Consider the following 26398-nt stretch of genomic DNA (forward strand, 5'->3'; position numbering starts at 1 on the left):
GAGTAGTGCCATTGTTTCTTTTTCTGTTAATAAAAGGTGGATTATTAGCACCATCAGGATTCATGGCCCTTGCGTAATGTCAGGGTGCCAGGAATCAGACTGAGACGAGAAGTGCAAAAATAATCACACCTTTATTAATAGCAAAAAATAATAAAAAGTCCACAAGACAAATAACAAGCCAGGAATCAAAACCAGAGCTGGTAGTCAGACGAGCCGAGTCAGGAGCCAAAGCGAATAGTCAGACGAGCCAAGTCAGGAGCTAAAGCGAGTAGTCAGACGAGCCAGAATCAGGAACAAGGATAACAGCAGAGTCAGGAACAAGCCAGGGATCAGGAACCAGGAGGTGGACAACTGGGAAGAGGATTTTCTGAGCGGGCAGACCTTTTTTCCCGAGGAGTGGGCTCTCCTCCCGGTATTATTCTCTATGATATCCCTCAGGTGGTGGGTTCCAAGATTGAATTTGATGGCGTTGCGCCTATACGCTAAGCTTCCAGGATACGGTTCAGGATCAAGAGATCAACAAGCCGCTCTGATAGAAATGCTCTTGCGGTGCAGTTGGATCTTCAGTTATTGCATTCCTGGTTTCTCCGTGCTCTCCTCCCTCGAGTCATTGCTGATATCAATCAGGATAGGGCGTCTGTGATTCTAATAGCTTTCGCCTGGCCTTGCAGGATCTGGTTTGTGGATCTGGGGAGGATGTCATCTCTTCCCCTCAGAGGTTGCCTTTGAAGAAGGACCTTCATGTTCAGGGTCCCTTCCTCCACTCAAATCTAGATTTTCTAAATCTGACTGCTTGGAAATTGAACGTCTAGGCTAGGCGTGGGTTTTCTGAGTATCAGGCTCGTTAACCTGTTTCTCGCAAGATTTACCACTTTGCAGTGTGATCCTCTTGCCTTATTTTTCTTCCTAAAGGGAAAGAGTCCACAGCTGCATTCATTACTTTTGGGAAATAAGAACCTGGCCACCAAGAGGAGGCAAAGACACCCCAGCCAAAGGCTTAAATATTCCTCCCACTTCCCTCATCCCCCAGTCATTCTTTGCCTTTCGTCCCAGGAGGTTGGCAGAGAAGTGTCAGAAGTTTGTTTTGTCTCTTATGGAGGGTAGTACTCTTAGACATGGGACGGGAGTTTTAAGTAATCCTATCAGTCTCTCAGTGAGGGCCTGGATGAAAGAGTCTGGAGATGCAGGGAGAGTCTTTCTGCGAAACCATCCCAACTCATATTAACAGCTCCACAAGCAATCAGCGTTGTCTAACTTCGCTTCGCTGCCTGCTTCTACTATTCGTCACACTTGAAGGGCCGTGTTTCTGTTCCACGGCGTAGTTTCTGGTAAGTTCGTTTCATTTTACTTCATCAGAATGTACTGTAACTTATTAATATTTCCCGTAGGGAACTATCTTGCAGGACTTTTTAAGTATATTTATGGGGCCTCAGTGAGGCTCCTTTGGTATCTTGGAATAGAGGGTTAATATCTCCCGAGGGGGATTATTGAACAGGGGGGGCTTTAATCATGTTTGTTATGTGATTCAATCTGTTAAGGGGTAATGTTAACTGGGCTCTTGGCTTAGAACATAAAGACCTTTGGAAGTGACGCGACTTTATGGTTGGGCGCGTTTTTTTGGACTGCACGGTTACCTTTTGACTGGACGTTTACGTTCTGGTCATCCATTTCCACATTCCTGACTGTGTGGCGACTGCTTGTGTCTGGTTCTAGGAGGTGGTGAGTGCCCCAGCCATTGTGGGTGTCAGGTGCTGTTTAAGTTTTTTCTTAGTTCATATTATTATATTCTCTATCTAGTTATAGAGGATTCTGATGCTCAGACTGTTCAAATTTCAGACTCAGATTCTTCGACTTGTGAAGAATGCAAATTGGCCCCGTTGACACAGGTCAATCAGTTTTGTTCGATATGCCGTATTAGAGCGCCCTGTTCCTCAGGCTCGGGGAATCAGGGGTCTGCTGAGCCATCCGCCTCTGGGGGTTCTGTCCTCCAAGAGGTGAGTTCCCTACCACTCCCTACTACTAACACCTGCGGGTTTCACTCCTTTCAGGGCAGCTTACCGGCGTTGGGTAGGCCTATACAGTTCCCTGCAAGTGTAGTTGTCCCGGAGTGTTGTGCCTTTCATTACAGAATCGCGCATTTTCGAATTATTGGAGGATCCTAACCTTAACGGATACGAGAATCCGAAGTATTCTACTTTGATACTTTGAATGGCTCACCTGATTAGACATGAGGGGATGACGTAATTTCCAAATTGTCTGCTTATTGAGATCAGGAAGATCAGGGTTCCATTTGGCTGGTCCAGCGGGTATGCCTGTTTTCGACCTGGGCATTAACCTACGGGTTGCCTTATATTTTCTTTTATCCGGTTAGGATGTCTTTTAATTTTGATTATGTGTTTCCTTCAGGAACTTCTGGGATCGATTCTCTCTCTTCTTCAGATGTTTGTTAAGGGATACGTTAGTCCTAGGTTTGTCTGTTTTACTTCCCCTTTGACGGAGGATTTAGCCAACTTGACAGTTATGACCCTAGCTTGAGGCTGGTCCTGCTGGGATTCAGATCTTCTGTCCTGTGGCTTGTTCTGACACGTGGCGCCTGTTCTGCCTGGCGGGTCCAGTGGGGCACTGAGTGCTCACATTATTATTTGTGCCTCTTCTTGTTTTTCCTTACAAGTTCAGCTAAACACTCTAAAAGGATCGGTATGGCTGGAAGGATTGTGTCAATCCTTATTCAGCATTCAATCTGGTGACTGAGTCAGTGGAGTTCCGCTGCGTCACTCTCTTTGCTCCGATTTCCTCGGGTGCCTAGAGTTTCTTACCTCTCTTGAGCTCTGTTTAGGGTTTCTTCCCCGGTGCTGGGGGATGCTCCGCATCCTTCTTCTTCTCCTCTGATTTTTGTGGATGATGTGGAGTCTAGCATTTGTTCGAGTCACTTTGTCTTTGAGGTATCCCCTTGTTCTTGGTCGTAGGTGGCTGTTGCGCCTAGGGATCTAGTGACCTTGTTTCGGTCTTTGCTTCCTTAACTCCTTGGAGCGTTGGACTCTGGCAAGGGGTGGTCTTGTCTTCTGGTCGGGACTTGCAAGTTTTTCTCGTTGTCTATTTTACTTTGGACATTGTATGGTATCTCCCGGGCGTCTGGTTTTATATCAGATGGGGGATTTCAGTTTCCGGGTTCTTGTTTATTTGGGGGGCTCGGACTTCTCCTTGCTCTAGCTCTTCCGGTGGATGAGTTTTTCACTCAGCATTTCCTTTGTGGATCCCGTTGCGGGTTGTACAGGACTGGTAGGATCTAGAGCTGGTCCGGGGTTCCCCAGTTCCAGGAAACTTGGGTGGTGTCCTTGGTTGGGCTAGTTGATCTGGTTCAGTAGACCAGGTTTTTTTGGGTGCTGATGCCCCCTGGGCTTGCCTTTTGCCTATTGGTCGGTTTCCCTTGGTTGGCTTGCTGAAATAGTGTGATGACTTGTTGCTCTGCAAGCAAAGGGGTTTTGCTGTGGAACCTCTGCAGCTATGGCACCTTGTCTGTGTGCTAGCCACTTAGATCTCAGGGAATACCTTCCAGGTCAGGGCGTTGGAGATTTGTTCTCTCGGTTCAGCCTATGGCTGTGTCCTGGGGGCAGGTGCTCTGTCCTTGCGGCCCATTTGCCGGCCCCCCTTTGTCTTGGGGGGGGCTTATATCCCTTCTTTCGGAAGTCTGGTCCCTATCTTAGGGCTTCTCCTGGCTTCAGGAAGTTAGAACAGACTGGTTAACCTATTTCGGAGAGAGGTACGCTCTCTGGGTTGTTCTGTCCATTTGGAGAGTTGCTGGCTCCGCCTCGAGTTTTTGTTGGGCCTTTAGGTTGGCACCCGAGCACTAATTGTAATGGCTGTGCCATGTTTTCCGCTCGTTGTTTGAGCGTGGGGTTTTTCTGGTCCCCTGGTTTCAGACCTGCTGATGCTTGGGCTGGCCCGGCTGGAGGTAGGTCCTGAGATCCGTTGTTCTCTGGGATCTTTGGGGCGCATTGGTCCTCATTGAGATTCTGGGCTCTTCTTTTATTTTTGAGACCTATGTGTAGGTCTGGCGGTTTCGGTTGCCTAAAGTGTGCCTTCCATAATGGAGGTTTAGCACCCTAGATTTTGGTAGCCGCTTCTAGCAAGTATTTCTTCTGTGTCATCCTGAGGATGGCTGCTTGTTCTTGACTCGGGTGTTTACCTCGTCTGGGTCTGCTACATGTCATTTTGCCAGAACTCCTCAGGTCAAGCTGTTTGCGCCTTGACCGAGTGCTAGCTATCTGTTCCAATCCTTTCCAGGATGTTGGGAGAACTTTTTCTCTCTTCTGCTACCGGTTCTAGACCTTGTGGTTTCTATTTGGATTGGGCGTTGCCTCTCCTTGTTATCAGGACCCTTTTAGGTCTTGCGAGCTTGGTTTGATTGGGGGTTTTTCCTTTTATGGAGTTTGTGGTAAACTTTTCGGTTCCCTTTTGGTTCTTCATTGCCTTATTCCTTTGGGAGTTTCGGCAGGGGTTCCCTTCGCTAGTAAAGGGTGTGTGGTGGCGGACCGACTGTTGTTAGGCTGATGTTGCGGTCTCTACCTAGGCTTCCGGGCTATCTGCTGCTCAGTGTCCTTGGGGCCTTTTCCCTTTATGTTTTTCTCGGCTTCGGACAAAGCAGGGTTTTTTGTTGAGTAGTGGTTTTCAGGCCTGGTGCCCTCAGAATGGGCCGCCTATTGTACCCTCGCGTTTTGGCATTCAGTGTCCTCTATAGCTTGGGTATTGTTTTTCCAAAAGTAATGAATGCAGCTTTGGACTCTTTCCATTTAGGAAGAAAAACTTAAATTATGCTTACCTGATCATTTTCTTTTCTTCCGATGGAAAGAGTCCACAGCTCCCCACCCGTTTTTCTTTTATGTGGAGCATCTTGTTTTTATTCTTCTGGCAGCTTTTCACCCAGATATTTTTTCTACAGTGTGTTCCTCGGCAGAATGACTGGGGGATGAGGGAAGTGGGAGGAGTATTTAAGGCTTTGGCTGGGGTGTTTTTGCCTCCTCCTGGTGGCCAGGTTCTTATTTCTTAAAAGTAATGAATGCAGCTGTGGACTCTCCAGCTGAAGAAAAGAAAATTATCAGGTAAGCATAATTTAAGTTTTTCATGCGGATAAGGTTGTTCTTCGTACTAAGTTGGGATTTCTTCCCAATGTAGTGTTAGATTTGTTCCTTCGTTTTGTCCTAATCCTTCTTAGAAGGAACACTTGTTGCTTAACCTGGATGTTGTGCGTGCTTTGAAATCTTATCTAGAAACAGCTATTGTTTTTTTCAGCAATCTTCTCTATTCGCTGTCTTCTCTGGTAAGACTAGGAGTCAGAAGGCCTCTAGTTCTTCTCTTTCTCTCTGGTTGAGAAGTATGTTTCAGTTAGCTTATGAGACAGCTGGACAACAGCCTCCTGAGAGAATTCGGCTCATTCCTCTAGGGCTGTCTATTCTTCCTGGGCTTTCAAAAATGACGTTTCTGTGGAACAAATCTGCAGGGCGACTGTTTGGTCCTCGTTGAATACCTTTTCTAAATTATAAAAATGTGATATTTTCTCTTACATTGGTGTATCCAGTCCACGGATTCATCCTTACTTGTGGGATATTCTCAATCCCTACAGGAAGTGGCAAAGAGAGCACACAGCAGAGCTGTCCATATAGCTCCCCTCAGGCTCCGCCCCCCCAGTCATTCTCTTTGCCGCTCTAACAAGAAGCATCTCCACGGGAGTGTAAAGGGAATGTGGTGTTAGTTTGTAGTTTTTTTATTTCTTCAATCAAAAGTTTGTTATTTTAAAATAGTGCCGGTTTGTACTATTTACTCTGAGGCAGAAAATGATGAAGATTTCTGCTGAGAGGAATATGATTTTAGCACCTTGTAACTAAAATCCATTGCTGTTCCCACGCAGGACTGTTGAGTACCAGAGAACTTCAGTTGGGGGGAACAGTTTGCAGGCTTAACTGCTATAAGGTATGTTCAGTCAATATTTTCTAGTCAAGACTTAGTAATGCTGGAAGACTGACAGAATCCCCATGCGGGGAAGGTAAGCCATATTCTGAGACTTAGTATAGAAGGAAGTCTTATTGAAAGGGCTCAATACACTGGTGGACACTGTTAAGGGGCAATCGATTATTTTTCAAGATAATCTGACATTATACAAGTTTTATATTGCATTCAAAACACTTTTTGGGGTTTTTATTCCGCATGGCATATATTTAGACACCTTTTTTGGCTTGGGAAAGCCCCACAAACTCCTGAGGGAAGATGGAGGGGGCCTGAATTTCGCGCCTCAGTTGCGCAGTTGATTTTACAAACAGCTTCATGCAGATACATGTGAAGGGTCCAAAGATTACTTGAGGACTTCAGAGATGCTTATTTTCGATCAAAACTAATCCCCAAGGAAGGTAGGACCACAGCAAAGGCTGTGGCATGGTTAATTTGCTCCGGTTTGGGCAGTAGGGGGTTAATTGACTTGAAATTTAATGTGCAATCATTTCAAAGCATTAGGATCATATGGTGAAAATTTCATAAAGATTGGATGATTTTTGGAGGTTTAGTAAAAAAAAGTATGCGCTTTTTATTATTTAAAGGCACAGTACTGTTTTTTCAAAAATTGTATTTTACTGTATTTGAGTGCTGTCTAAGTCTGTTTAACATGTCTGAGCCTACAGATAGACCTTGTTCTATGTGTTTAAAAGCCATGGCGGTCCCCCCTTTACATTTGTGTTTAAAGTGTGCTAACATATCCAAACATTTTAAAGACCATGCAGTGACACTTAAAAATGTGGCCCAAGATGATTCTTTAACGGAAGGTAATGAGGGTAGCCCTCCTTCCTCTCCCCATGTGTCGACACCAGTTACGCCCGCGCAAGCGATGCCTAGTACCTCTAGCGCATTGGCCCCTATTACATTGCAACAATTAGCAGCAGTCATGGATAATTCCCTTGCAGCATTTCTATCCAAACTGCCTGTTTTTCCTAAAAAGCGTGATAGCTCAGTTTTAAGAACAGAGGATGAGCAATCATAAGTTTTGGATAATTTATCTGTTGTACCCTCACAACCCTCTGACGTGGCGGTGAGGGATGTACTGTCTGAGGGAGAAATTTGTGACGCAGGTAAAATTTCTCAGCGGGCAGAATCAGATTTCTTAGCGTTTAAATTTAAGCTGGAACACCTCCGCGTACTGCTTAAGGAGGTTTTAGCTACGCTGGATGATTGTGACCCTATGGTGGTCCCAGAAAAATTGTGTAAAATGGACAAGTTTTTAGAAGTCCCTGTATACACTGATGCGTTTCCGATCCCTAAGAGGGTGGTGGATATTGTGACTAGGGAGTGGGAGAGACCAGGCGTACCTTTTGTTCCCCCCCCCCCCTATCTTTAAGAAAATGTTCCCCATAACTGACCCCAGGCGGGACGCGTGGCAGGCGGTCCCTAAGGTAGAGGGAGCAGTTTCAACACTAGCTAAGCACACAACTATACCAATAGAAGACGGTTGTGTTTTCAAAGATCCTATGGATAACAAATTAGAAGGGTTACTAAAGAAAATATTTGTTCAACAAGGTATCCTTCTTCAACCAATTGCCTGCATTATTCCTGTAACTACTGCAGCGGCTTTTTGGTTGAGGCGCTGGAGGAGTCGCTCCAGAGGGAGACTTCATATGACGAAGTCTTGGATAGAATTCATGCTCTAAAACTGGTTAATTCTTTCATTACAGATGCCGCTTTACAATAAACTAAATTAGCTGCAAAAAATTCTGGTTTTGCCATTGTGGCGCGAAGAGCGCTCTGGCTTAAATCATGGTCGGCTGACGTGTCGTCCAAAACAAAATTACTTAATATTCCTTTCAAGGGGAAGACCCTAGTCGGGCCAAAGTTGAAAGAAATTATTTCAGATATCACTGGGGGAAAGGGCCATGCCCTTCCACAAGATAGACCTTTTAAAGCTTAAAACAAGGCTAATTTGCGCTCCTTTCGCAACTTCAGGAGCGGACCTGCTTCAACCTCTGCAACCGCAAAGCAAGAGGGTAACGTTTCCCAGCCCAAAGCAACATGAAAGCCTTTTCAGGGCTGGAACAAGGGTAAACAGGCCAAGAAGCCTGCTGCTGCTACCAAGACAGCATGAAAGGGTAGCCCCCGCTCCGGGACCGGATCTAGTAGGGGGCAGACTTTCTCTCTTTGCTCAGGCTTGGGCAAGAGATGTTCCAGATCCCTGGGCATTAGAAATTGTTGCTCAAGGGTATCTTCTAGAATTCAAAGACTCTCCCCCAAGGGGAAGGTTCCACATTTCTCGTTTGTCTTCAGACCAGACAAAGAAACAGGCGTTCTTACGCTGTGTAGAAGATCTTCTAAAGATGGGAGTGATACACCCAGTCCCAACTGCAGAGCAAGGACTGGGTTTTTACTCAAACCTGTTTGTAGTTCCCAAAAAGGAAGGAACTTTCAGGCCAATCCTGGATTTAAAAATTCTAAACAAATTCCTCAGAGTTCCATCATTCAAAATGGAAACCATTCGGACAATCTTACCATTGATCCAGGAAGATCAATATATGACTACCGTGGATTTAAAGAATGCGTACCTACATATTCCTATCCACAAAGATCACCATCAGTTCCTAAGGTTCGCCTTTCTGGACAAGAATTTTCACAAAGGTGCTAGGGTCCATTCTAGCGGTACTAAGACCGCGGGGCATTGCAGTAGCACCTTATCTGGACGACATATTAATTCAGGCGTCGTCTTTTCAAAGAGCCAAGGCTCATACAGAAATAGTTCTGGCCTTTCTAAGGTCTCACGGGTGGAAGGTGAACATCGAAAAAAGTTCTCTGTCCCCGCTCACAAGGGTTCCCTTCCTGGGAACGCTAATAGACTCGGTAGAAATGAAAATATTTCTGACGGAGGTCAGGAAGTTAAAACTTTTAACTACTTGCCGAGTTCTTCATTCTGTTTCTCGGCCTTCTGTGGCTCAGTGCATGAAGGTAATCGGGTTAATGGTTGCGGCAATGGACGTTGTTCCCTTTGCCAGAATTCATCTCAGACCACTGCAGCTGTGCATGCTCAAACTGTGGAATGGGGATTATGCAGATTGTCTCCTTAGATACAAATGGACCAGAAAACCAGAGATTCTCTTCTCTGGTGGTTGTCTCAGGATCACCTGTCTCAGGGAATGTGCTTCCGCAGACCAGAGTGGATCATTGTCACGACCGATTCCAGTCTATTAGGCTGGGGTGCGGTCTGGGACTCCCTGAAAGCTCAGGGCCTATGGTCTCGGGAAGAGTCTCTTCTCCCGATAAACATTTTGGAACTGAGAGCGATATTCAACACGCTCCAGGCATGGCCTCAACTAGCGGAGGCCAGGTTCATCAGGTTTCAGTCGGACAACATCACGACTGTAGCGTACATCAATCATCAGGGAGGAACCAAGAGTTCCCTAGCGATGAAGGAAGTATCCAAGATCATCAAATGGGCGGAGGATCACTCCTGCCATCTATCTGCAATTCACATCCCAGGAATAGACAACTGGAGGCGGATTTTCGGAGTCGTCAGACTTTTCACCCGGGGGACTGGGAACTCCTTCCGGAGGTTTTTGCTCAGCTTACCCAGCTATGGGGTATTCCAGAGTTGGATCTGATGGCGTCCCGTCAGAACTCCAAACTTTCTCTTTACAGGTCCAGGGACCCCAAGGCGGCATTGATAGATGCTCTAGTAGCGCCGTGGTCCTTCAATCTGGCTTATGTTTTTCCACCGTTTCCCCTTCTCCCTCGTCTGGTAGCCAGAATCAAACAGGAGAAGGCTTCGGTAATTTTGATAGCGCCTGCGTGGCCACGCAGGACTTGGTATGCAGACCTAGTGGACATGTCATCTGCTCCACCATGGACACTGCCATCGAGGCAGAATCTTCTAATTCAAGGTCCATTCAAGCATCCAAATCTAGTTCTCTGCAACTGACTGCTTGGAGATTGAACGCTTAATTCTATCTAAGCGTGGGTTCTCTGGATCAGTTATAGATACTTTGATCCAGGCTAGAAAGCCTGTCACCAGGAAAATTTACCATAAGATATGGCGGAAATATCTTTGTTGGTGTGAATCCAAGGGTTACTCATGGAGTAACTTTAGTCAGAATCAAGCCTGTCTATAAACCTGTGGCTCCTCCATGGAGTCTAAATTTAGTTATTTCAGTCCTTCAAGGGGTTCCGTTTGAGCCTTTACATTCCATAGATATTAAGTGATTATCTTGGAAAGTTTTGTTTTTGGTAACTATTTCTTCTGCTCGAAGAGTTACAAAATTGTCTGCTTTGCAGTGTAATTCACCCTATCTGGTGTTTCATGCAGATAAGGTTGTTTTGCGTACAAAACCTGGTTTCCTTCCGAAAGTGGTTTCTAATAAGAATATTAACCAGGAAATCATTGTTCCTTCTCTGTGTCCTAATTCAGTTTCTAAGAAGGAACGGCTGTTACACAATCTTGATGTGGTTCGTGCTTTAAAATTCTATTTAAAAGCAACTAAAGATTTCAGACACACGTCATCCTTGTTTGTCTATTCTGGTAAGAGGAGAGGTCAAAAAGCTATCGCTTCCTCTCTTTCCTTTTGGCTGAAAAGCATTATCCGATTGACTTATGAGACTGCTGGACAGCAGCCTCCTGAACGAATTAAAGCTCTTTCCACCAGAGCTGTGGCTTCCACATGGGCTTTCAAGAATGAGGCTTCTGTTGAACAGATTTGTAAAGCAGCGACTTGGTCTTCACTGCATACTTTTGCCAAATTTTACAAATTCGATACTTTTGCTTCTTCGGAGGCTAATTTTTTGGGAGAAAGGTTTTGCAAGTAGTGGTGCCTTCCGTTTAGGTTACCTGACTTGTTCCCTCCCTTCATCCGTGTCCTAAAGCTTTGGTATTGGTTCCCACAAGTAAGGATGAATCCGTGGACTGGATACACCAATGTAAGAGAAAACAGAATTTATGCTTACCTGATAAATTTCTTTCTCTTACAGTGTATCCAGTCCATGGCCCGCCCTGGCAATTAAGTCAGGTTCAAATTTATTTTTTGTAAAACTACAGTCACCACTGCACACTATGGTTCTCCTTTTTCTCCTAACCGTCGGTCGAATGACTGGGGGGGGCGGAGCATGAGGGGAGCTATATGGACAGCTCTGCTGTGTGCTCTCTTTGCCACTTCCTGTAGGGATTGAGAATATCCCACAAGTAAGGATGAATCCGTGGACTGGATACACCGTAAGAGAAAGAAATTTATCAGGTAAGCATAAATTCTGTTTTCTCTTGTAAGGTGTATCCAGTCCACGGATCATCCATTACTTGTGGGATATTCTCATTCCCAACAGGAAGTTGCAAGAGGACACCCACAGCAGAGCTGTAATATAGCTCCTCCCCTAACTGTCATAGCCAGTCATTCTCTTGCAACTCTCAACAAGCTAGGACGTTGTAGGAGAGAGTGGTTAAATATAGCTAGTTTATTTTTTAATAGTACCGGAGTTGTGCTATTTTATCTCACGCAGTAAATAGAAGAAGAATCTGCCTGAGGTTTTTATGATCTTAGCAGGTTGTAAATAAGATCCATTGCTATTCTCACATATGTCTGAGGGGATTACACAGATGAGGTAACTTCAGCGAGAGAATGGCGTGCAGTTTATTCTGCTATCAGGTATGTGCAGTTATAATTTTTTCTAGAGATGGAAAACACTAGAAAATGCTGCTGATACCGGATTAATGTAAATTAAGCCTGAATACAGTGATTTAATAACGACTGGTATCATGCTTACTCCCAGGGGTAATACCCTTATGATATTTACAATATAAAACGTTTGCTGGCATGTTTAATCGTTTTTATATATGCTTTGGTGATAAAACTTTATTGGGGCCTAGGTTTTTCCACATGGCTGGCTTAAATTTTGACTAGAAACAATTTCCACTGTTGTAGTATAAAAGTTACAGTTGGTGCAGTTAAAATTACAAACTGTGACATCCAGCTTCCCTCAAAGGCCCTCTGAATGCTATAGGACATCTCTAAAGGGCCCAAAGGCTTTCCAAAGTCGTTTATTGGGGAAGGTAGGGCCACAGCTTGCTGTGGCAGTTGGTTGTGACTGTTAAAAAACGTCTATTTCGTTTTTTTTTTTATCCGTTTTTTGAACTAAGGGGTTAATCATCCATTTGCAAGTGGGTGCATTGCTCTGTTAGCCTATTATACACACTGTAAAAATTTTGTTTGATTTACTGCATTTTTTCACTGTTTTTCAAATTCTGACAAAATTTGTTTCTCTTAAAGGCACAGTACCGTTTTTTATATTTGCTTGTTAACTTGATTTAAAGTGTTTTCCAAGCTTGCTAGTATCATTGCTATTCTGTATAAACATGTCTGACATAGAAGAAACTCCTTGTTTATTATGTTTCTTAGAATGTGTACCAAATGTACTGATTTAATTTTATGCAATAAAGATCATTTTCATGGATAATACACTGTCAGCGGTATTAGCCAGACTACCTGAACTTAGAGGTAAGCGAGATAGCTCTGGGGTGAGACAAAATGCAGAGCATACTGACGCTTTAAGAACCATGTCTGATACTGCCTCACAATATGCAGAAGCTGAGGAAAGAGAGCTTCAGTCAGTGGGTGATGCTAATGACTCAGGAAAGATACCTGATTCTAATATTTCTACATTTAAATTTAAGCTTGAACACCTCCACGTGTTGCTTAGGGAGGTTTTAGCTGCTCTGAATGACTGTGATACCATTGCAGTGCCAGAGAAATTGTGAGGCTGAGGCTTCCTTTGGGAGAAGAGTTTTTTTACCAGTGGTGCCTTCTGTTTAGGTCTGCCTGTCTTGTTCTCCCTCCCTTCCATTCTGTGTCCTCTAGTTTGAGTATTGGTTCCCACTAGTAATTGAATGGATTTGTGGACTCTCCATGCCATTGGAAAGAAAACAAAATGTATGCTTAGCTGATAAATTATTTTCTTTCCTGGCATGGAGAGTCTACGACCCGCCCTTAATTTATTTTTAGGCGGCTTCGGTCAGTGTTAAAACTCAGGCACATATATACCCTTTTGTCATCTTCTCTTTCCATATTCCTTCGGCTGAATGACTGGGGTTTTTTGGAAAGTGGGAGTGATACTTAACAGCTCAGCTGGGGTGTTCTTTGCCTCCACCTGGTGGCCAGGAGTTGAATTACCACTAGTAATTGAATGGACTTGTGGACTCTCCATGCCAGGAAAGAAAATAACTTATCAGGTAAGCATACATTAATGGGTTAATTCAGTAGTTCCATGAGAGTTCTGGTTTCTGCTCCTTATGTTCTTTTGCTGGAAAATAAGTCTGCCTTTTGTTATGATATAATTTCAGGTTTATCATGTTATTGTGAATTATTTTAACTTATTGCTGTTTTCTCCTAGCTATTGCTCCAAGGGTATGTCTGTTCACAGCAGATTTTTTGACCATTTTATCTGAAACATATACTGTTAAGGGCTTTGCCAAAGGAGCTGAAGGTCTGGCACATTTTGGCTGTACAGTGCTTATGGTTGGCAGAACATTCTGGCCAAAAGCTTGCTTGTCCTATCATACAGGGTTTTGGGAATCATCCCAGATACAAATATGTCAAGAGATTTTCCTCCGAGAAGAGAATTTCCAAAACCCATGCGGGTATAGACGTTTGACTACTGAGCTATTTCAAATCCTTGTATTGAAGTAGTTTTTAGTTTTTTACACTCGTATTAAACTCAGTTCAATGCTTTTCTTGTAAGTCATAATTTATTTGGTAATTTATTTCTTTAGTGTCCAGAAGTAATATTGCAAAACATAAATAAAATTAGTTACTTTAATAAATGATATAGGACCAGATTACGAGTGGAGCTCTCTAATAGTTATGCACGAGCAATAAGGGGTTATACTCCACTTGTAATCTGACCCATAGTAAACAGACTATGTCCTTTTTAATGTTGCCATCAAAAACTTCAATGATTCCACAATGTGGAATCCACATTTCGCATCAATTCAGCTTCCCAGAATATAAAAATTAACAATTCTATACATTGGTTTTTCGCTATAAATTAGTAACTAAAATTAAAAAATAATTACATTTCTCACTTTGCACCTTCTTAAGAAACAAATGCTATAGCTCGATATTTAACATCAATTCAACATATTAAAATTGTGTTTTTGGAAAAAAAGTAAGTAGTTATATTAGTAATTCAGATTAAAAAATATTTTTGGCACTTTGCATTTTCTAAAATATATAATTAGAACATATTAGATATATTTTAAATCTACACAAAACTCTGGCACCAACTTGTTTTTATCTTACTTATTAGGATTACTCTCACATTATATGACAGCTAAAGGGGCATAACATTTATTTGAGAATATGAATAAAATAATATTTGGACAATAAATTATATATTTTATGTACACACACACACGCACACATTTTATATATATATATATATATATATATATGTCATTTGAATTCCCATGTGTTCATGTTATTTATATTTAAACCATGAGTGAAGATCATATATATATATATATATATATATAATTGATTAGTATAAATTGCATCTTTTTCATTCCTATAAGTGATAGAATGTTAGCAAATGATCTGACTTGTATAGAAAATATTGCTCAGCACTTTTTTTATTTCTTTGTTTTTAGAAGCTGCTTGGGAATTCCTTGCTGAAATTAGAGGGCGAAGACCGTCTAGACATTAACTGCACAATACCTCTCACAGAGCAGGTAATTACAGAAGCCACGTTTATTCATCTCCACATATCGGTGAGACCTTCTCTAATTATTACACATTTCTTTGTCTCCAGATTGTTCTTGTTGGTGCAGAGGAGGGACTGTATGCTTTGAATGTCCTGAAGAATTCGCTTACTCATATCCCTGGGGTGGGAGCAGTCTTTCAGGTTCATATTGTTAAAGAGCTGGAGAAACTTCTACTCATTGCTGGTAAAATGCTGATGTTATATTAACTTAATAAAGTTTAGTAAACCCTACTTTAGTAATAAAGTTCTACACATTATGTTACAAATTGTAATTGTTTTCATACATTATTAACTGATTATGAACCTGACAATTGCATTTGTGAGTGATACTTCCAGAACAAATTTAGTTTTGTAAGAATGGACTAGAATCATAATTTCTTACCTAGAAAAAATGCAAATTTGGAGAAATAATGTTTATGGAATATTGTTTAATGTACCTCATTTCAATGCTTTATTGTATTTCTTTCATGTAATTAGCAAGAGTCCATGAGCTAGTGACGTATGGGATATACATTCCTACCAGGAGGGGCAAAGTTTCCCAAACCTCAAAATGCCTATAAATACACCCCTCACCACACCCACAAATCAGTTTTACAAACTTTGCCTCCTGTGGAGGTGGTGAAGTAAGTTTGTGCTAGATTCTACGTTGATATGCGCTCCGCAGCAGGCTGGAGCCCGGTTTTCCTCTCAGTGTGCAGTGAATGTCAGAGGGATGTGAAGAGAGTATTGCCTATTTGAATTCAATGATCTCCTTCTACGGGGTCTATTTCATAGGTTCTCTGTTATCGGTCGTAGAGATTCATCTCTTACCTCCCTTTTCAGATCGACGATATACTCTTATATATACCATTACCTCTACTGTCTCTCGTTTCAGTACTGGTTTGGCTTTCTACTACATGTAGATGAGTGTCCTGGGGTAAGTAAGTCTTATTTTTGTGACACTCTAAGCTATGGTTGGCCACTTTTATATAAAGTTCTAAATATATTTGTTTAAACATTTATTTACCATGATTCAGGATGTTCAATATTCCTTATTTCAGACAGTCAGTTTCATTATTTGGGATAATGCATTTGAATAATCAATTTTTTTCTTACCTTAAAATTTGACTTTTTTTCCTGTGGGCTGTTAGGCTCGCGGGGGCTGAAAATGCTTAATTTTATTGCGTCATTCTTGGCGCGGACTTTTTTGGCGCAAAAAAAATTTCTTTGTTATTTCCGGCGTCATACTTGTCACCGGAAGTTGCGTCATTTTTTTGACGTTTTTGCGCCAAAAGTGTCGGCGTTACCGGATGTGGCGTCATTTTTGGCGCTAAAAGCATTTAGGCGCCAAATAATGTGGGCGTCTTTTTTGGCGCTAAAAAATATAGGCGTCATTATTGTCTCCACATTATTTAAGTCTCATTGTTTATTTGCTTCTGGTTGCTAGAAGCTTGTTCACTGGCATTTTTTCCCATTCCTGAAACTGTCATTTAAGGAATTTGATCAATTTTGCTTTATATGTTGTTTTTTCTATTACATATTGCAAGATGTCTCAGATTGACCCTGAATCAGAAGATACTTCTGGAAAATCACTGCCTGATGCTGGATCTACCAAAGTTAATTGTATTTGCTGTAAACTTGTGGTACCTGTTCCTCCGGCTGTTGTTTGTAATGAATGTCATGACAAACTTGTTAATGCAGATAATATTTCCTTTAGTAATGTTCCATTACCTGTTGCTGTTCCATCAACATCTAATACTCAGGGTGTTCCTGTTAATATAAGAGATTTTGTTTCTAAATCTATTAAGAAGGCTATGTCTGTTATTCCTCCTTCTAGTAAACGTAAAAGGTCTTTTAAAACTTCTCATTTTTCAGATGAATTTTTAAATGAACATCATCATTCTGATTCTGATAATGATTCCTCTGGTTCAGAGGATTCTGTTTCAGAGGTTGATACTGATAAATCTTCATATTTATTCAAAATGGAATTTATTTGTTCTTTACTTAAAGAAGTCTTAATTGCATTAGAAATAGAGGAATCTGGTCCTCTTGATACTAAATCTAAACGTTTAAATAAGGTTTTTAAATCTCCTGTAGTTATTCCAGAAGTTTTTCCTGTCCCTGATGCTATTTCTGAAGTAATTTCCAGGGAATGGAATAATTTGGGTAATTCATTTACTCCTTCTAAACGTTTTAAGCAATTATATCCTGTGCCATCTGACAGATTAGAGTTTTGGGACAAAATCCCTAAGGTTGATGGGGCTATCTCTACTCTTGCTAAACGTACTACTATTCCTATGGCAGATAGTACTTCCTTTAAGGATCCTTTAGATAGGAAAATTGAATCCTTTCTAAGAAAAGCTTACTTATGTTCAGGTAATCTTCTCAGACCTGCTATATCTTTAGCGGATGTTGCTGCAGCTTCAACTTTCTGGTTGGAAGCTTTAGCGCAACAAGTAACAGATCATAATTCTCATAGCATTGTTAATCTTCTTCAACATGCTAATAATTTTATTTGTGATGCCATCTTTGATATCATTAGGGTTGATGTCAGGTATATGTCTTTAGCTATTTTAGCTAGAAGAGCTTTATGGCTTAAAACTTGGAATGCTGATATGTCTTCTAAGTCAACTTTGCTTTCCCTTTCTTTCCAGGGTAATAAATTATTTGGTTCACAGTTGGATTCTATTATTTCAACTGTTACTGGGGGGAAAGGAACTTTTTTACCACAGGATAAAAAATCTAAAGGTAAATTTAGGTCTACTAATCGTTTTCGTTCCTTTCGTCACAATAAGGAACAAAAGCCTGATCCTTCCCCTACAGGAGCGGTATCAGTTTGGAAACCATCTCCAGTCTGGAATAAATCCAAGCCTTTTAGAAAGCCAAAGCCAGCTCCCAAGTCAACATGAAGGTGCAGCCCTCATTCCAGCCCAGCTGGTAGGGGGCAGATTACGATTTTTCAAAGAAATTTGGATCAATTTGATTCACAATCTTTGGATTCAGAACATTGTTTCACAAGGGTACAGAATAGGCTTCAAGATAAGGCCTCCTGCAAGAAGATTTTTTCTTTCCCGTGTCCCAGTAAATCCAGTGAAGGCTCAAGCATTTCTGAAATGTGTTTCAGATCTAGAGTTGGCTGGAGTAATTATGCCAGTTCCAGTTCTGGAACAGGGGCTGGGGTTTTACTCAAATCTTTTAATTGTACCAAAGAAGGAGAATTCCTTCAGACCAGTTCTGGATTTAAAAATATTGAATCGTTATGTAAGGATACCAACATTCAAAATGGTAACTATAAGGACTATTCTGCCTTTTGTTCAGCAAGGGCATTATATGTCCACAATAGATTTACAAGATGCATATCTGCATATTCCGATTCATCCAGATCACTATCAGTTTCTGAGATTCTCTTTCCTAGACAAGCATTACCAGTTTGTGGCTCTGCCTTTTGGCCTAGCAACAGCTCCAAGGATTTTTACAAAGGTTCTCGGTGCCCTTCTGTCTGTAATCAGAGAACAGGGTATTGTGGTATTTCCTTATTTGGACGATATCTTGGTACTTGCTCAGTCTTCACATTTAGCAGAATCTCATACGAATCGACTTGTATTGTTTCTTCGAGAACATGGTTGGAGGATCAATTTACCAAAGAGTTCGTTGATTCCTCAGACAAGGGTAACCTTTTTAGGTTTCCAGATAGATTCAGTGTCCATGACTCTGTCTCTGAAGGACAAGAGACGTCTGAAATTGGTTTCAGCTTGTCGAAACCTTCAGTCTCAATCATTCCCTTCGGTAGCCTTATGCATGGAAATTCTAGGTCTTATGACTGCTGCATCGGACGCGATTCCCTTTCATCGTTTTCACATGCAACCTCTTCAGCTCTGTATGCTGAACCAGTGGTGCAGGGATTATACAAAGATATCTCAATTAATATCTTTAAAACCGATTGTACGACACTCTCTGACGTGGTGGACAGACCACCATCGTTTAGTTCAGGGGGCTTCTTTTGTTCTTCCGGCCTGGACTGTGATCTCAACAGATGCAAGTCTGACAGGTTGGGGAGCTGTATGGGGGTCTCTGACAGCACAAGGGGTTTGGGAATCTCAGGAGGCGAGATTACCAATCAACATTTTGGAACTCCGTGCGATTTTTAGAGCTCTTCAGTCGTGGCCTCTTCTAAAGAGAGAGTCGTTCATTTGTTTTCAGACAGACAATGTCACAACTGTGGCATATGTCAATCATCAAGGAGGGACTCACAGTCCTCTGGCTATGAAAGAAGTATCTCGAATACTTGTATGGGCGGAATCCAGCTCCTGTTTAATTTCTGCGGTTCATATCCCAGGTATAGACAATTGGGAAGCGGATTATCTCAGTCGCCAAACATTACATCCGGGCGAATGGTCTCTTCACCCAGAGGTATTTCTTCAGATTGTTCAAATGTGGGGACTTCCAGAAATAGATCTGATGGCTTCTCATCTAAAAAGAAGCTTCCCAGGTATCTGTCCAGATCCAGGGATCCTCAGGCGGAAGCAGTGGATGCATTGTCACTTCCTTGGAAGTATCATCCTGTCTATATCTTTCCTCTTCTAGTTCTTCTTCCAAGAGTGATTTCCAACATTCTAAAGGAGCGTTTGTTTGTTCTGCTGGTAGCTCCTGCATGGCCTCACAGGTTTTGGTATGCGAATCTTGTCCAGATGGCTACTTGCCAACCGTGGACTCTTCCGTTAAGACCAGACCTTCTATCGCAAGGTCCTTTTTTCCATCAGGATCTCAAATTCTTAAATTTGAAGGTATGGAGATTGAACGCTTGATTCTCAGTCATAGAGGTTTCTCTGACTCCGTAATTAATACTATGTTACAGGCTCGTAAATCTGTTTCTAGGAAGATATATTATCGAGTCTGGAAGACTTACATATCTTGGTGTTCTTCTCATCATTTTTCTTGGCATTCTTTTAGAATCCCTAGAATTTTACAGTTTCTTCAGGATGGTTTGGATAAAGGTTTGTCTACAAGTTCCTTGAAAGGACAAATCTCTGCTCTTTCTGTTCTTTTTCACAGAAAGATTGCTAATCTTCCTGATATTCATTGTTTTGTACAAGCTTTGGTTCGTATAAAACCTGTCATTAAGTCAATTTCTCCTCCTTGGAGTTTGAATTTGGTTCTGGGGGCTCTTCAAGCTCCTCCGTTTGAACCTATGCATTCGCTGGATATTAATTACTTTCTTGGAAAGTTTTGTTTCTTTTGGCCATCTCTTCTGCTAGAAGAGTTTCTGAATTATCTGCTCTTTCTTGTGAGTCTCCTTTTCTGATTTTTCATCAGGATAAGGCGGTGTTGCAAACTTCATATAAATTTTTACCTAAGGTTGTGAATTCAACATTAGTAGAGAAATTGTGGTTCCTTCTTTGTGTCCTAATCCTAAGAACTCTAAGGAAAGATCGTTGCATTCTTTGGATGTAGTTAGAGCTTTGAAATATTATGTTGAAGCTACTAAAGATTTCCGAAAGACTTCTAGTCTATTTGTTATCTTCTCTGGTTCTAGGAAAGATCAGAAGGCTTCTGCCATTTCTTTGGCATCTTGGTTAAAATCTTCGATTTATGATGCTTATGTCGAGTTGGGTAGAACTCCGCCTCAAAGGATTACAGCTCATTCGACTAGGTCAGTCTCTACTTCCTGGGCATTTAGGAATGAAGCTTCGGTGGATCAGATTTGCAAAGCAGCAACTTGGTCTTCTTTGCATACTTTTACTAAATTCTACCATTTTGATGTGTTTTCTTCTTCTGAAGCAGTTTTTGGTAGAAACGTACTTCAGGCAGCTGTTTCAGTTTGATTCTTCTGCTTATAATTTTAGTTTTTTTCATTATAAGATTTAAACTTTGTTTTGGGTGTGGATTATTTTTCAGCGGAATTGGCTGTCTTTATTTTATCCCTCCCTCTCTAGTGACTCTTGCGTGGAAGATCCACATCTTGGGTATTCATTATCCCATACGTCACTAGCTCATGGACTCTTGCTAATTACATGAAAGAAAACATAATTTATGTAAGAACTTACCTGATAAATGTATTTCTTTCATATTAGCAAGAGTCCATGAGGCCCACCCTTTTTTGTGGTGGTTATGATTTTTTTGTATAAAGCACAATTATTCCAATTCCTTATTTTTTATGCTTTCGCACTTTTTTCTTATCACCCCACTTCTTGGCTATTCGTTAAACTGATTTGTGGGTGTGGTGAGGGGTGTATTTATAGGCATTTTAAGGTTTGGGAAACTTTGCCCCTCCTGGTAGGAATGTATATCCCATACGTCACTAGCTCATGGACTCTTGCTAATATGAAAGAAATGAATTTATCAGGTAAGTTCTTACATAAATTATGTTTTTTAATAACCTGGAGTACTCCAAACTAGTGACGAGTCTACGTAAAGTTAATGCCTTTTCAGCTGTTACTTTTCCCAAGATGACATATTAAACGCCCTTTGTTGTATTTAAAGGAGAAGAAAGGGCATTGTGCCTTATTGATGTAAAGAAGGTAAAGCAGTCACTGGCCCAATCACATCTTCCAGCTCAGCCTGAAATTTCTTTGACTGTTTTTGAGGCTGTTAAAGGATGTCACCTTTTTGCTGCAGGGAAGGTAAATTCTTTAACTCTATAGTACACAGATTGCAAACAGAGGACAGGGTTTAGTGGTCAAGCTTGTGTATATTTTATAGAAATTAAATCTCATCACATATTGTTATACAAGCTTTATTTTAGGAACTATTAAATATCGTTTCTGACAAATAAATGATGCTGTAATAACTACTTTTAGCGAATGAGAAACCCAAAAATGTGCATTTCTGTTCAGACAGGGCATACAATTTAAAAAAAACTTATTATGAAGTTTGATTTGTTCCCATTGTATTCTTTGTTGAATAGATACCTACTGGAGCACTACATGGCAGCAAATGGTGCTACCATCTAGTGCTCTTGCACGTGAATAGCATTCTTGCAAAACTGCTGCCATATATTGCTCCAGACACGGACACTCTCCTAAACTTACAACCCTGATTTTCAACAAAAGATACCAAGAGAAAGAAGAAAATTTGATAATCAAAGTAAATTAAAAAGTTTTTAAAATTGCATGTTCTATCTGACTCATGGAAGAATAATTTTGGGCTTCATGTCCCTTTAATATGTACCTGTGTATAGCAGTTGCAGAAAATTACTTTCTTGAGGTGCCTTTTTATATTATGGGCCTATGAGCAAATTGTATACATATTACAAATAAAACACGTGTAATCTCTTTCATTAATCTGAATACTACACCTTTACTAGATGTGTTGCTTTATGTACTGATCAAATCCTCCCTGGTTCACAAATAACATTCATGATGGTAAAGTAAGTACAAGGCCAGAAGTACCAGGACTTTTGTTTGATCAAGATTACGATAAACACATTCATGCACAATAAACATAGTTAAAGGGACAGTATACTGTAAAATTATTTAATGTTTTTCCATCTAAAGGGGAGGAGAGGCCACGGCTTCATTCATTACTATTGGGAATTAAGAACCTGGCCACCAGGAGGAGGCAAAGACACCCCAGCCAAAGGCTTAAATACCTCCCCCACTTCCATCATCCCCCAGTCATTCTTTGTCTTTCGTCACAGGAGGATGGCAGAGGAGTGCCGGAGTAGTCTCTTATGGAGGGTAGTACTCTTTGCAGAGGGACTGGAGTTTTAAGTAGTCCTGTCAGCCTCTCAGTGAGAGCCAGGGCGAAAGTTAGAGTCCGGAGATGCAGGGAGAGTCTTTCTGCGAAACCATCCCGACTCATATTAACAGCTCCATAAGCAATCAGCATTGACGAGTTTCGCTGCCTGCTTTCTTCACTCAAGTCCATGTCAGGAGCGAGGCTACTAACCTGTCACACTTGAAGGGCCGTGATCCTGTTCCACGGCGTAAATTCTGGTAAGATCGTTTCAATTTTTATTAATAATAATAACATAGAAGACAGGGTCACAGTGTGACGCTACAGAATCCAGGGTCAATATTCCTGGAAGGGGGATTATTGAACATGGGGGGTTTATATATGATATTATTTATTGTGTCATTGCTGCGTTATGTGCAAGATGAGGCTCTGGTAATGTGTGGAACTTTCAGGTTAATTGCGGAAACTTGCACGGCCATTTTTTGCCACGTTTTTCCCTAGTGCAGGGGCGGTCCTGACACGCATTACATCTGACTGGGGGTGGCTATCCTTCCTGTTGATCTGTGGCGCAGGCGACGTAGCAGTTTCTGTAGTCCGGTTCCTAGGTGGTGGTGAGTACCCCAGCCATTGGTGGTTTAAAGGTGCCTTTTTAATAAAGTTAGTCTAACCAAGCAAACAAGTGATGGAGGACTCTGGTGCGTTGGAAGGCTCTCCTTCCTTAATAAAGTCTCATTCCTGTGTTTATTGTGAGGAGGTTCTGGTAGATCAGCCTGCTCAACTATGTTCCACATGCTTTGATAAAGTTACAACATCTAAATGTAAACGGATGTCTAGTACTACTGAGCCGTCCACCTCTGAGGGTTCTTAGTCCCGGGAGGTGCGTTCCCTACAATCATCTCCGATTGCACATGCAGCATCCCGGGGTCCAACCGTTACTACTTTGGGAGAGATTCATTGGCCATTAGAGTTTGCGAGCCAACTGGATTCGGCTGTTTCGAAAGTGATCCATGCCTTACCACGTTCTGCTAAGCGCAAGCTTAGGGTTTATCATAGCAGCCCGGCCCAGGGTTTGTCCTCGCCGATAGAAGATCCAGAGGCTCTATACGATGACAAGGTCCACTCTGATTCTTCGGAGGAGGGACCTTCTGGGTCGTAAGCCGTGCCAGCTAAACCTCCGGCGGCGGAGGAGCCTGACTTTCGGTTTAGGATGGAGAATTTGCTCTTTCTGCTTCGGCAGGTGCTTGCTACTCTGGAGGTTCCCTAAGATACCGGAGGAACCTGCAATTCCTAAGCTTGACAAGGTATACGAGGACAGGGTAGTACCTCAGTCTTTCCGGTTCCCGTTAAGATGGCTAATATTATTAAGAACAAATGGGAGTGATTAGGTTCTTCCTTTTCCTCTTCTTCTTCCTCCTTTAAAAAACTGTTCCCCGTTCCGGACTCTCAGCTTGAGCTGTGGGGGACCATCCCTAAGGTGGATGGGGCTATCTCTACGCTCGCAAAGAGGACGACTATTCCCCTTGAGGATAGTTCGTCGTTTAAAGAGCACATGGATAAAAAGCTGGAAAACATGTTGAGAAAGATGTTTCAGCACACGGGGTTTGTTTTCTCCAACATAGGTGTGTCCGGTCCACGGCGTCATCCTTACTTGTGGGATATTCTCTTCCCCAACAGGAAATGGCAAAGAGCCCAGCAAAGCTGGTCACATGATCCCTCCTAGGCTCCGCCTACCCCAGTCATTCTCTTTGCCGTTGTACAGGCAACATCTCCACGGAGATGGCTTAGAGTTTTTTAGTGTTTAACTGTAGTTTTTATTATTCAATCAAGAGTTTGTTATTTTGAAATAGTGCTGGTATGTACTATTTACTCAGAAACAGAAAAGAGATGAAGATTTCTGTTTGTATGAGGAAAATGATTTTAGCAACCGTCACTAAAATCCATGGCTGTTCCACACAGGACTGTTGAGAGCAATTAACTTCAGTTGGGGGAACAGTGAGCAGTCTCTTGCTGCTTGAGGTATGACACATTCTAACAAGACGATGTAATGCTGGAAGCTGTCATTTTCCCTCTGGGATCCGGTAAGCCATGTTTATTACGATTGTAAATAAGGGCTTCAAAAAGGGCTTATTAAGACTGTAGACTTTTTTTGGGCTAAATCGATTGATTATTAACACATATTTAGCCTTGAGGAATCATTTTATCTGGGTATTTTGATATAATAATATCGGCAGGCACTGTTTTAGACACCTTATTCTTTAGGGGCTTTCCCAAAGCATAGGCAGAGCCTCATTTTCGCGCCGGTGTTGCGCACTTGTTTTTGAGAGGCATGGCATGCAGTCGCATGTGAGAGGAGCTCTGATACTTAGAAAAGACTTTCTGAAGGCGTCATTTGGTATCGTATTCCCCTTGGGGCTTGGTTGGGTCTCAGCAAAGCAGATACCAGGGACTGTAAAGGGGTTAAAGTTCAAAACGGCTCCGGTTCCGTTATTTTAAGGGTTAAAGCTTCCAAATTTGGTGTGCAATACTTTTAAGGCTTTAAGACACTGTGGTGAAAATTTGGTAAATTTTGAACAATTCCTTCATGTTTTTTCGCATTTGCAGTAATAAAGTGTGTTCAGTTTAAAATTTAAAGTGACAGTAACGGTTTTATTTTAAAACGTTTTTTGTACTTGTTATCAAGTTTATGCCTGTTTAACATGTCTGAACTACCAGATAGACTGTGTTCTGAATGTGGGGAAGCCAGAATTCCTATTCATTTAAATAAATGTGATTTATGTGACAATGACAATGATGCCCAAGATGATTCCTCAAGTGAGGGGAGTAAGCATGGTACTGCATCATTCCCTCCTTCGTCTACACGAGTCTTGCCCACTCAGGAGGCCCCTAGTACATCTAGCGCGCCAATACTCCTTACTATGCAACAATTAACGGCTGTAATGGATAATTCTGTCAAAAACATTTTAGCCAAAATGAACACTTATCAGCGTAAGCGCGACTGCTCTGTTTTAGATACTGAAGAGCATGACGACGCTGATATTAATATTTCTGAAGGGCCCCTAACTCAGTCTGATGGGGCCAGGGAGGTTTTGTCTGAGGGAGAAATTACTGATTCAGGGAACATTTCTCAACAAGCTGAACCTGATGTGATTGCATTTAAATTTAAGTTGGAACATCTCCGCATTCTGCTTAAGGAGGTATTATCCACTCTGGATGATTGTGACAAGTTGGTCATCCCAGAGAAACTATGTAAAATGGACAAGTTCCTAGAGGTGCCGGGGCTCCCAGAAGCTTTTCCTATACCCAAGCGGGTGGCGGACATTGTTAATAAAGAATGGGAAAGGCCCGGTATTCCTTTCGTCCCTCCCCCCATATTTAAAAAATTGTTTCCTATGGTCGACCCCAGAAAGGACTTATGGCAGACAGTCCCCAAGGTCGAGGGAGCGGTTTCCACTTTAAACAAACGCACCACTATACCCATAGAAGATAGTTGTGCTTTCAAAGATCCTATGGATAAAAAATTAGAAGGTTTGCTTAAAAAGATGTTTGTTCAGCAGGGTTACCTTCTACAACCAATTTCATGCATTGTCCCTGTCGCTACAGCCGCATGTTTCTGGTTCGATGAGCTGATAAAGGCGGTCGACAGTGATTCTCCTCCTTATGAGGAGATTATGGACAGAATCAATGCTCTCAAATTGACTAATTCTTTCACCCTAGACGCCACTTTGCAATTGGCTAGGTTAGCGGCTAAGAATTCTGGGTTTGCTATTGTGGCGCGCAGAGCGCTTTGGTTGAAATCTTGGTCGGCTGATGCGTCTTCCAAGAACAAGCTACTTAACATTCCTTTCAAGGGGAAAACGCTGTTTGGCCCTGACTTGAAAGAGATTATCTCGGATATCACTGGGGGTAAGGGCCACGCCCTTCCTCAGGATCGGCCTTTCAAGGCAAAAAATAAACCTAATTTTCGTCCCTTTCGTAGAAACGGACC

General features: G+C 41.9%; 1 protein-coding gene across 1 annotated transcript in view; it reads left to right on the plus strand.

The window, feature by feature from the left end:
• CIT (citron rho-interacting serine/threonine kinase) overlaps positions 1-26398 on the plus strand; it is an 839833-nt gene that overhangs the window by 769581 nt on the left and 43854 nt on the right. Inside the window, exons 39-41 of the mRNA XM_053702064.1 lie at positions 14648-14728; positions 14809-14944; positions 21220-21359. Coding sequence (XP_053558039.1) covers positions 14648-14728; positions 14809-14944; positions 21220-21359 — 357 coding nt within the window. The remainder of the gene's footprint in view (positions 1-14647; positions 14729-14808; positions 14945-21219; positions 21360-26398) is intronic.

This window comes from Bombina bombina, chromosome 2 (assembly GCF_027579735.1).
Source record: "Bombina bombina isolate aBomBom1 chromosome 2, aBomBom1.pri, whole genome shotgun sequence".
NCBI classification, from domain to species: domain Eukaryota; kingdom Metazoa; phylum Chordata; class Amphibia; order Anura; family Bombinatoridae; genus Bombina; species Bombina bombina.